The following is a 12,440-nucleotide window of genomic DNA, read 5'->3' as shown; positions in this document are numbered from 1 at the left end:
GCTCCTCAGCAGTCACTTCTTTTATTTCATCCAGAATCACCGTCTCAAAAGTAATTACAAAAAAACAAAAGGAACAAACGTCACATGAGGACCCTCTGACCACCGGAGCCTCGGATGGCTGCAACGTGGGGGGGGAAGCCACCTTCAGAACTCTACAAGTACCGGACCCCGAGGCGGCGCCGTCACGGCTCTGGTCTGTAGGAGGACGGGGCGTTGGTCCCGGGGAGCGCCGGCTCGTGGGCCTCGGACTCTGTCTGCGGCACCGGGCTGGCGGGCGCCGCCGGCTCCTTCTGCACCAGCTCGGGCTCGTCCTGGCCCGCCTGGGGCGGGTGGACCAGCACCCGGTCGATGATGCCGAAGTCCTTCGCCTCGACGGGGCTCATGTAGCGGTCCCTCTCCATCACGCCCTCTGAAAGAGACGGACGTCAACATCTCTCTGCCGTGATTGGCTGATGGCGACCTCTCTCTCGGAGACGCTTACAGCTGACATACAGACCCGGTGTTTGTTGTGAGTTTAACTTTCTGCACGTTAAACATACACTTTCCTAATGTATTCCCAGTTCACTGCTTGAAATCATGAATTCATTGTCATAACTTCTTAGTTCTTGCATACTTTTAGTGCCGTCATGTCGTCCTCCAGTTCACCAGCTGTCGGCATTTAAAGCTGCGTTCATTGTTCTTTTGGCCACTAGGGGGCAGCAGACCCCTTTATGAAGCCCCCCCAGGAGGACCTCTGGTCTTTGTGGGGTCTGTATCATCCATGCATTCATCTTCAGTAGACTCGACTACTGCGATGGTGCGTTCACAGTTCTCTGTAAAAAGTCAACCCAGAACGCTGCAGCTCGAGTCCGCACTCAGCTCTGAGGTCTCTGCACTGGCTGCTGGTTTATAAAGCCCTGAATGGTCCCAACTACCTCATGAACCATCCAGACCCCTCAGGAGGTCTGGGACTGGTCTACTTCCTGGAGTCAGAACTAAACATGAAGAAGCAGATTCTGGTCCACACATCTGGAAAGCTGCAGGTCTGCTGAGCCCCTCAGAGACCCCTTTAAATCCAGATGTTAGACTTGTGTTGCCTTTAATGGAACCAGATTCAAGGATAATAAAGTTCTACATCTCACTCCTGTATTTTATCTCTTAACTCCACTCAACCTTTTATTCTAGTTTTTGCTTTTTGACTGTTTTGAACGTTCTTACTTGTTTTCTTTAGCATTTTGTTTTGATGCTTTCATGTGACGCACTTTGAGTTGCCTTATCGTCTACAATGTGCGACACAAATAAACTCGCCTCGCCCCAAAAGAGGTTAACCCGTCACTTTGAAGAGCGCCGTGCGTGTGGGTGTCACGTGACTTACCGATGGTGGCCAGCGGCTGCCTCGTGTGCTTGGCGTAGAGGCCGTTGATCTGTCGCTTCAGCTTCATGATCTCCTCGGCCTGGATGGCGATGTCCGTGGCCTGACCCTGGACACACACACACACACACACACACACACAGATTATCACTACCGTGAAATGACCCCCCTCACAGACCCTGTGCTCGGTTCTCTCGCCCCGTGGCCGTCTTACCTTGGTGCCCCCTGAAGGCTGGTGCACCATGATGCGGGCGTTGGGCAGTGATTGCCTCATACCCGATGTCCCCGCCGCCAGCAGCAGGCTGCCCATGCTGGCTGCCTGGCCCACGCACCAGGTGGAGATGGGGTTGAGGATGTACTGCATGGTGTCGTAGATGGCCAGGCCGGCCGTCACCACACCGCCTGGGGGGGCATTTAGTATCTTATGACTTTTTTTGAAAGGGAAACTGGTATATTATTATGTTGTTCACCATAATTAGATTCTAAAAATAAATATTAAACAGTAATTCCAATATGATAAAATAAATAATTAGAAACTAAAAATGGAAAATATAAAATGCTTAAATGTAAAAACATAGGTTTTTCTTGTTGTTCCCACCTTGAAATATCAGAAAGAAGCCTTTCTTTTCTCACGTAAAAAAAGGGACACTAATAAATATAGATTTCATTTATGATATGGTTTTTAGTCACTTAAAAATGGGAAACTGGTATAAGATAATTAGACCATAATGAGATTCTAAAAATAAATATTAAACAGCAATATGGAAAATTCATAATTTAAAACTCCTAAAATGTAAAATATAAAATGCTTAAAAATGTAAAAACATAAGTGTTTCTTCTTATTTTTCCCACCTCGAAATATCAGAAAGAAATCTTTCTTTTGTCACGTAAAAAAAGGGACCCTAATAAATATAGATTCAATTTATGTTTTGGTTTTTTGTCACTTGTCAGATGTTTACTTAAAATAGGAAACTGGTATAAGATAATTAGACCATAATGACATTCTAAAAATAAATATTAAACAGCAATATGAAAAATTCATAATTTAAAACTTCTAAAATGGAAAATATAAAATGGTTAGATGTAAAAACACAAGTTTTTCTTCTTGTTGTTTCCACCTCAAAATATCAGAAAAAAGCCTTTCTTTTCTCACGTAAGAAAAAGACACTAATAAATATAGATTTCATTTATTCTATGGTCACTTATGTGAAAAAATTAATAATTTAAAACTCCTAAAATATAAAATATAAATGCTTACATGTAAAAACATAAGTTTGTCTTTTTGTTTTTCCACCAAAAAAAAAGAAAAGAAAAAATATGTATCTTCTTTTCTCACGTAAAAAAGGGGACAACATATATAGATTTAATTTACTCTATGGACGTTCAGAGGCTTTTCTCCTCACCGGGACTGTTGATGTACATGTGGATGGTTTTGTTGTTGCTCTCCGACTGGAGATAGAGCAGCTGGGCGATCACCAGACTGGCCACGGAGTCATCGATCTGAGGGAGGAAGAGCGACGTCAGAGGAAAATCATTTAGAGGAAACTTTTATAAAATGTGTTGCATCTCGCCGACACTCACAGGACCCATGACGCAAATGATTCTCTCCCTCAGGAGGCGGGAGTAGATGTCATACGCTCGCTCTCCTCTACCCTGGAAACACAGAATAAAATGACGTCTGCTTCAAAAGGTTTCCTGTTTCAGTTAGATGGCATGTTGCCTTCAGGGACGCTCCGACTTCTGAATAAGGAACTAAATTGTTCTCTTTCTGTTTACCTCCTCGTCAAAGAAACATAAAATACAGTTGTGTTGTGCTATATACACAAATATAATGTACGTTTTTTACAGTTCTATACACACAAAAGGTGGTCACGTGACTCACCGTCTGCTCCACCACCATGGGGATGAGGGGACTCCTCCAGACTGGACTGTGGTGGATCGGCCTGCTGTGTTTCAGCGTCAAGCCTCCGATGTGCAACACTCTCTGGAACACATGTGTAGATAAAGATATATATTTTATAGATAACTTAAATTACTTTAGAGCATAAACAATGATATGTTATATTTTGTCATTTCTTCAGGTTTGTTATGAAATATATTTCAGTTCCATTTTTTTGTAATATGGGTCACAAACTGCTTACAACTCATTAGCCATCCTCTTTCCTGTTGACATTCATCCCTGTATAATAAGTTGTATTTGCACACCTTCCTGTAATGTAAAATAATGTCTGTATCTTTTATTTACTGTGTTAATCGATGCTTAAATCTAAGTCTAATCCAGAATTCGTGGTTTAGTTGACGCTTGTTAGCGGAGTGAGTCCGTTACCGTTCACCTGAGGTGGTGCGTTCAAGTGCTCATTAAACTAACACGCTCAGCACCACGAGGTGGAATAACAGCGGTAATAGCGGCTTTAATGACACCAGTGAGCCGCGTTCAGGGACCACTCCCTCGTACTTACCCGTAACAGCATGTCTGAAGCCTTTTAGGTTCCTCTCCCCTTCTGTGTGACCCCCCGGAGAAAAATACACCGGAAGCGAATTCAACCAACTAGACCTTTGAACCGCGTTTCTTCTTCGTCGTTGGTAACGGCTGCTTTCTGAAACGTGACTCACCAGCGCCCTCTACCGGCAGCGGTAGGTTTCCAACGCCTCTTCACGGATGGATAAAACCAGTGATTCTCAACGGGTGGGTCGCGGGCCTTTCCTGGATGTAGAAAGAAATTCCTGTGCTTTTATTTTGACTTTGAGACAATTGTTCTTCCATTATTAACAATATTAACAATATTAACATTATTAACATAATTAACATTCCTCCAGACTCCGCTCTGTCAGTGTTGAAGTGAGAGCTGCTTCATTTTCTTCAAAGCAAAACATGTTTTTCAGTATTTACCTCCTGACACGGTAATCAGAAGAAAGTTTTGTATACTTAATTCTCTTTTTAATTGGACTTATTTATCTAACATTCCATCATTTGAGTCTTTTTGAAACTACTTTATTTCATGTGTGTGCATGAAAGCACAGAGTCTGTTAAAACAGGCTGAAGTTACTGAATTGGTATGTGTGTTGTATTGCATTGTGTCCTTAAAATACACTTTTTAGTTTTTAATTGACTGTTAAAGGGAATATTTGAAACTTTGTTTTGGCCTACGTGATATTCTGTAAAATCTTTAGTAAATAAATCTGAGAAGTTGAAAATGTTCCTCGATTTGGATCACAGCATTTCATTCAGGGGTGATGGTGGGTTCTCCAGCCAGACCAGTTGAGAACCACTAGATTAAGCCACTCGCCCTTTCTCCACTGAATACTACACTATAACATTATCCTATAAGTTTGTATCTGAGTTGCTCCCTGTAGCTGTGTCTACGGTGAATGAATGTAACAGTATTGTAAGTCGCTTTGGATAAAAGCGTCAGCCAAATGACATGTAATGTAATGTAAATACACAACATGTTATATGATGTCCCCCCGTCTCTCTTAGAAGTATATATGTTTCAGTGTCAGCTAAACCCCCTTTAATTATATATATTATATTAACATGTACATTTGTCATTGACACAGAAGATTTCATAAACTATTCACACTAAATATGAATTATACAAAAAGTTCATCATATAATTATTTTAATATTACTACAATTCTGTCAGACTATCAGTTTCCGGCTAGCTAACAAAATGTAGTCATTTATATACACTGAATCCTTTCTTGTTTTGTTTGAAATTAGCAATTTATAATGAGATTAACTGAATAGGAGACAGATCATTTATTAATTGAGATTTACTATTATTGTTTTTGGCCATCCCAATTCCTGCAGTTACAAACTACAGTTCTGCAGAGCATAAATAACTCAACATAATGTTTAAAGAACAACAATTCAACATAAGTACGTTGCATTAGTCAGTGTCAGAACATTCTCCAATGCATGTAGGCTTTTTGACATATTAAAGATGATATTACATAGATGAAATTCTCAGTGACATATTTGGAAAGCTGAATGAAGTGACTTCCTCTTCCAGGACGAGAGCGGCAGCTTCCCCTGTCGACCACATCGGGTTTCACTGAAGCTGAGATGAGGGTCAGGAGACCTGATCAAGAATATTGATTCCTTTCCGAATCTGAGTGAATTTGAATTAATGCTAATGCAACTTGATGGCTCTCACATATCTGCATTCATTTTGTTCAGCAAGTTATTGTGTTGAGAAGATATTTATTGTAAAACTCAGCAAAACTCTTTATTGCCAAATATTTGAACTTGTTTTAGTTTTTCACAGGTTTCACTTATTGTTATTATCTTGAAAATATATTGAATGCCAAACATTAAACATTAATTGCAACAACAATAAGCTATTTGACAAATATGAGTTATTTATTGCACAATTTGCATTATTCTAAAAAAGTGATTTCACTTTTTATTTGTTTTTGTCTGATGGAGTAATCTGGTTTAATTAAAAGTGATTTTCATTATTCTATTATTTGAAGAAGCTCAGATGGAGAAGTCACAAAGTTGTTATTTTAAATAAAAATTCACCGTGGACCATTTACTTACATTTAGTTACAATTTGTTGGGACGGTGGGGCGCAAACTTTTTTCTTCCTGTGAAGTGCAGTGACAGAAAAAGTTTGAGAACCATTGATTTTAAAGGGACAGTTCACCCCCAAATAAATTTAGATAATTTTGGTGTGAGTGGCTTGGTTTTGGAAATATTGGCCCAAGAGATGATATATAAATATGTTTATGTGGATACATTTATAAAATATATATTTATATATATATATATATGTGTATTTATATATACACTTTTATAAATACATATATCTATAAATAAATATATATTTTTATATAAATATATTGTAATAAATAAATAAAAATATTTATAAAAATATATGTGTATATATATATATACAAACATATTTTTATAAATATATATTTTTATATATAAATATATATTTTTATAAATATATGTTTTTATTAGGGCTGTGAAACGATTAAAATTTTTAATCGGGTTAATCACAGGTTTTTGTGGATTAATCATGATTAATCACATATTACCGATATTCTCGGTATATTTTGTGAGAACATAGAGATTTATGACAAAAGACGGATAAATACATTTATACATTCTTATGGTGCTGCAACTCAGCAGTTATTTAGCAGTTTTCTTCCATATGGAACATTAATACATCTTCATCCTAAACAGAATGTTTAACCCTCCTGTTACCTTTCGGGTCAAAGTGACCCCATTCAATGTTTAATGTCGGTGTTCTTTGGGGTCAATTTGACCCCAGGCTGTTTTTCACTGTGTCAAACATATAAGAAATATCAACTTTTTTATTTATTTAAAGGGCTATTTAGGTAGTCAACAAACAAACATAAAGTACCTCACACTTAAACTTTGGAAGCAATATTAATTCTAATAATTTTCTGGAGGTTTTAATTGCTGGGGTCAAATTGACCCCGAGGGTAAAATATGTTAGTAAAGTAAAGGTAACAGGAGGGTTAAACAGAACATTTTTCTCTTGTTTGTCAACCATAAACTCCACCATGATACAATCTAAAGGCCTCTAGTCTTCCTCTAGCAGCTGCTGAGGCAAACTGACTGTGTGGGTTTTCTTCATGAACTGGGCCGTGATGAAAGGGACGGCGGGGACACCGCTGCAAAGCTGAAACCTCACCGGCCCGGACAGGTGGACAGATTGACAAGTGACTTTTTTTTTGCTCGGTCCCGATGCCCGCGCACGGAGCTCTGTGGCGCGCGAGACGGAGATCGATAAGTGTTAACGCAACGCGAAGAGACAGAAATGACATGCTGCTGTGGAGATACGATCAACAACAGACGTTTAGTTTAATCAAAGAACAAAGACGTGCTATAGAGAACATGTCAGGGGGCGGGCCAATCTTTTTAATGTCATGCGATCTACCGACACTACGCCGCGATCGACTGGCAGGTCGCGATCGACGTGTTGAGACCCCTGATCTACAGGAAGTAAAAGTCGTAACAAGGTTTCCGGAGGTGAACCTGCGGAAGGATCATTACCGATGAACAGACCGTCTGCATGAGAGCGGACAGAGTTCAGATTGAAGTGGTGTATTGGAAGCTCATTCTGCAAGTGACTTTTTTTTCGTCCCGACGACCAACAACAGACGGATTGGAAGCTCATTCTGCGCATGCGTTAAATGCGTTAAAATAAAATAACTAGTTAAACCTGTAATTGAATTAACTGAGTTAACGCGTTATTTTTCAGTCACTTGTCAATCTGTCCACCTGTCCGTGTCGGTGAGGTTTGAGCTTTGCAGCGGTGTCCCCGCCGTCCCTTTCATCACGGCCCAGTTCATGAAGAAAACCCACACAGTCAGTTTGCCTCAGCAGCTGCTAGAGGAAGACTAGAGGCCTTTAGATTGTATCATGGTGGAGTTCATGGTTGACAAACAAGAGAAAAATGTTCTGTTTAACCTCCTGTTACCTTTACATTTACTAACATATTTTACCCTCGGGGTCAATTTGACCCCAGCAATTAAAAACTCCAGAAAATTATTAGAATTAATATTGCTTCCCAAGTTTAAGTGTGAGGTACTTTATGTTTGTTTGTTGACTACCTAAATAGCCCTTTAAATAAATAAAAAAGTTGATATTTCTTATATGTTTGACACAGTGAAAAACAGCCTGGGGTCAAATTGACCCCAAAGAACACCGACATTAAACATTGAATGGGGTCAAATTGACCCGAAAGGTAACAGGAGGGTTAAACATTCTGTTTAGGATGAAGATGTATTAATGTTCCATATGGAAGAAAACTGCTAAATAACTGCTGAGTTGCAGCACCATAAGAATGTATAAATGTATATATCCGTCTTTTGTCATAAATCTCTATGTTCTCACAAAATATACCGAGAATATCGGTAATATGTGATTAATCATGATTAATCCACAAAAACCTGTGATTAACCCGATTAAAAATTGTAATCGTTTCACAGCCCTAGTATATATATGTATGTGTGTATATGTACTTATGTTCATATATATGTATATATATTCGTATGTGTGTGTGTATATACACTACCGTTCAAAAGTTTGGGATCACCCAGACAATTTCGTGTTTTCCATGAAAACTCACACTTTTATTTATCAAATGAGTTGCAAAATGTATAGAAAATATAGTCAAGACATTGACAAGGTTAGAAATAATGATTTGTATTTGAAGTTTTAATTTTTGATTTCAAACTTTGCTTTCGTCAAAGAATGCTCCTTTTGCAGCAATTACAGCATTGCAGACCTTTGGCATTCTAGCTGTTAATTTGTTGAGGTAATCTGTTGAAATGTCACCCCACGCTTCTTGAAGCACCTGCCACAAGTTGGATTGGCTTGATGGGCACTTCTTGAGGACCATACGGTCAAGCTGCTCCCACAACAGCTCAATGGGGTTGAGATCTGGTGACTGTGCTGGCCACTCCATTACAGACAGCAAGCTGTCTGCTTCTTCCCTCAATAGTTCTTGCACAATGTGGAGGTGTGCTTTGGGTCATTGTCCTGTTGGAGGAGGAAATTGGCTCCAATCAAGCGCTGCCCACAGGGTATGGCATGGCGTTGCAAAATGGAGTGATAGCCTTCCTTATTTAAAATCCCTTTTACCTGGTACAAACCTCCCACTTTCCCAGCACCAAAGCAGCCCCAGACCATCACATGACCTCCACCATGCTTGACAGATGGTGTCAGGCACTCTTCCAGCATCTTTTCACCTGTTCTGCGTCTCACAAATGTTCTTCTGTGTGATCCAAACACCTCAAACTTGGATTCATCTGTCCATAACACCTTTTTCCAATCTTCCTCTGTCCAATGCCTGTGTTCTTTTGCCCATACCAATCTTTTCTTTTTATTGGCCAGTCTCAGATATGGCTTTTCTTTGCCACTCTGCCTAGAAGGCCAGCATCCCAGAGTCGCCTCTTCACTGTCGACGTTGACACTGGCGTTTTGCGGGTACCATTTAAAGAAGCTGCCAGTTGAGGACCTGTGAGGCGTCTATTTCTCAAACTAGAGACTCTAATGTACTTGTCTTCTTGCTGAGTTGTGCACCGGGGCCTCCCACTTCTCTTTCTGCTCTGGTTAGAGCCCGTTTGTGCTGTTCTCTGAAGGGAGTAGTACACACCGCTGGAGGACATTTTCAGTTTCTTTGCAATTTCTCACATGGAATAGCCTTCATTTCTTAGAACAAGAATAGACTGGTGAATTTCACATGAAAGTTCTTTTTTTCTGGCCATTTTGAGAGTCTTATCGAACCCACAAATGTGATGCTCCAGATAATCAACTAGCTCAAAGGAAGGCCAGTTTTATAGCTTCTCTCATCAGCAAAACAGTTTTCAGCTGTGCTAACATAATTGCACAAGGGTTTTCAAGGGTTTTCTAATCATCCATTAGTCTTCTAAGGCGATTAGCAAACACAATGTACCATTAGAACACTGGAGTGATAGTTGATGGAAATGGGCCTCTTTACACCTCTGGAGATATTTCATTAGAAACCAGACGTTTCCACCTAGAATAGTCATTTACCACATTAACAATGTATAGAGTCTATTTCTGATTGATTTAATGTTATCTTCATTGAAAAAAACAATGCTTTTCTTTGAAAAATAAGGACATTTCTAAGTGATCCCAAACTTTTGAACGGGAGTGTATATATATATACATGTATATGTGTGTGTATATATATATATATACATATGTGTATGTGTATATAAACATATGTGTATATATACATGTATATTTATATATATATGTATGTGTATTTACATATGTATATTTATATATATATCAGGAATAATTCTATAAACTTTCATCGTTATGCAGATGGTACTCAACTATATCTATCGATCAAACCAGAGGAGACCACCATCTCACTAGACTTCAAGCATGTCTTAAAGACATAAAAACATGATGACCTGCAACTTCTTGATGTTAAACTGACAAAACTGAAGTAATTTTACTCTGAACACCTCAGAGATCAATTATCTGGTGATGTGGTTTCTGTAGACCGCATTGCTCTGGCATCAACACCACTGTAAAGAATCTCTGTTATCTTTGATCGGGACTTGTCCTTTACCTCCACGTGAAGAACATCTCAAGGCCTACATTCTTTCATCTACTGGACATTTAAACAATCAGACACATCTTGTCTCAAAAAGATGCACAAAAATGCACTGCTCTAATAAGTCTTCGGTCCCTCCAGTTGATCCAGAATGCTGCAGCTCGTGTTCTCACTCAAACTAAGAACAGAGATCACATCACTCCTGCACTAGCTGCTCTGCACTGGCTCCCCGTAAAATCAAGAATCACTTTTAAAATTCTTCTCCTCACCTACAAAGCCTTGATTGGTGATGCTGCATCATATCTTAAGGAGCTTGTAGTACCATATTGCTCCACTAGAGAGCTTGTAGTACCACATTACCACACTAGAGAGCTTGTAGCACCACATTGCCCCACTAGAGAGCTTGTAGCACCACATTACCCCACTAGAGAGCTTGTAGTACCATATTGCCCCACTAGGGAGCTTGTAGTACCATTTTACCCCACTAGGGAGCTTGTAGTACCATATTACCCCACTAGGGAGCTTGTAGTACCATATTACCCCACTAGAGAGCTTGTAGTACCATGTTACCCCACTAGGGAGCTTGTAGTACCATATTACCCCACTAGAGAGCTTGTAGTACCATATTGCCCCACTAGGGAGCTTGTAGTACCATATTACCCCACTAGAGAGCTTGTAGTACCATATTGCTCCACTAGGGAGTTGCCTCACTAAATGCGGGGCTACTTGTGGTTCATAGTCTAAAGTAGGAGGAGCCAGAGCCTTCAGTTATCAAGCTCCTCCTCTTTTATGGAACCAGCTCCACCTTCAGGTATCAAGCTCCTCCTCTTTTATGGAACCAGCTCCACCTTCAGGTATCAAGCTCCTCCTCTTTTATGGAACCAGTTCCACCTTCAGTCCTGGAGGCAGACTCCGCCCCCTCATGTAGACTGAAGACTTTCCTCTTGATGGTCTGATTGTTAGACCTGAACCAGGTTCACCTGGTCCAGACCTAGAGATGCTGCTAGAGGCTGATAGGCTGCTGGGGGACGCTTAGGATACACTGAGCTCCTCTCTCCTCTCCTCTCTCCTTATGGATGAATTTTCATCTCTCCATCACACATTATTAACTCTGCTTTCTCTCTGGAATCTTTGTGACTTCACGTCTCAGAGGGTCCATTGGACCTGGCTGGGTCTGATGCCATGGCCCTGTTGTTGCTCCGCCCCCTCCTCCTCTCTACCTCCATCTGCCTGATGGATCATGGAGGTCTGGATCGTGGTCCATGCCTCCTACCAACTATTCATCCACTCTGTCATACTCATTGAATGTGTTGTAACTGTAATGATTCCTTCTGGTCACATGACATCTATTACACCTGTCCACCCTGGAGAGGGATCCTCCTCTGTTGCTCTCTTGAAGGGTTCTTCACTTTTTTCCCTGTGAAAGGGTTTTTTCTATTTTTTGGGAGTTTTTCTTGATCCGATGTGAGGTCAAAGGTCAGGCATGTCTATGTGTAAAGCCCTCTGAGGGGAATTTATAATATGTGATAATGGGCTATACAAAATAAACTGAATTGAATATAATATACACGTTTATGTTATATATACCAGTGGCGGGCCGTCAGGGCCAGCAAGGCCTTCTCTGCTGGCCTAAACATCATCAGAATATAATTTTTTTTTTAAATAAATGTTCCCACAAATATGTATTCAATGATTCCCCAGAGTAAGAGTTACACTCTTCGTTTCATAGCTTTCCTCTTGGTTGTGCTGCTGCCAGCGCCAGGTTGAGATTTGGAGGGCTGGTCTTTATGTTCGATCTTTTATCCAATCATATTCAGCCATCGTGTGTTGCCAGGGGGCTAAAATCTGCCCTTAGGCCTTCAGAATCAACATTGCGGGCGCTGGTAGCTTCAAGTGAATGGGAATGACAATGTTGTGTCAACCAATCAGCTTTAGAGTTGGCTCCTCTAGGCCTTCTAGAAGGCCCCGGAACCGGCACAGGAGCCCATAGCAGGCGGAGTGCTGCACGTCTTTTG

General features: G+C 40.4%; 1 protein-coding gene across 1 annotated transcript; it reads right to left on the bottom strand.

Annotated features, from left to right (window-relative positions):
* Nucleotides 1–2: 2 nt before the first annotated feature.
* On the bottom strand, nt 3–3,899 carry clpp (caseinolytic mitochondrial matrix peptidase proteolytic subunit). Its single transcript, XM_056407497.1, has 7 exons — nt 3,811–3,899; nt 3,234–3,335; nt 2,933–3,004; nt 2,755–2,851; nt 1,566–1,753; nt 1,355–1,460; nt 3–409 (listed from the first exon to the last, which is right to left on the bottom strand). The coding sequence occupies exons 1-7, from the start codon at nt 3,820–3,822 to the stop codon at nt 183–185; spliced, it is 804 nt and encodes a 267-aa protein (XP_056263472.1). The 5' UTR covers nt 3,823–3,899; the 3' UTR covers nt 3–182.
* Between the last annotated feature and the right edge of the window lie 8,541 nt (nt 3,900–12,440).

The sequence above is a fragment of the Pseudoliparis swirei genome, chromosome 23, assembly GCF_029220125.1.
Source record: "Pseudoliparis swirei isolate HS2019 ecotype Mariana Trench chromosome 23, NWPU_hadal_v1, whole genome shotgun sequence".
NCBI lineage: Eukaryota > Metazoa > Chordata > Actinopteri > Perciformes > Liparidae > Pseudoliparis > Pseudoliparis swirei.
Note: the sequence above shows the minus strand (reverse complement) of the source record. Positions and strands in the feature narration are given on the sequence as shown.

What these genes read in the sequence shown, in the direction of transcription:
- clpp (XM_056407497.1), bottom strand. An exon ending in CATGTACATCAACAGTCCCG is followed by an intron (nt 1,754 to 2,754) that starts GTGAGGAGAAAA and finishes ATGCCCCCCCAG; the next exon opens with GCGGTGTGGTGACGGCCGGC. An exon ending in AGCCTTCAGGGGGCACCAAG is followed by an intron (nt 1,461 to 1,565) that starts GTAAGACGGCCA and finishes GTGTGTGTCCAG; the next exon opens with GGTCAGGCCACGGACATCGC.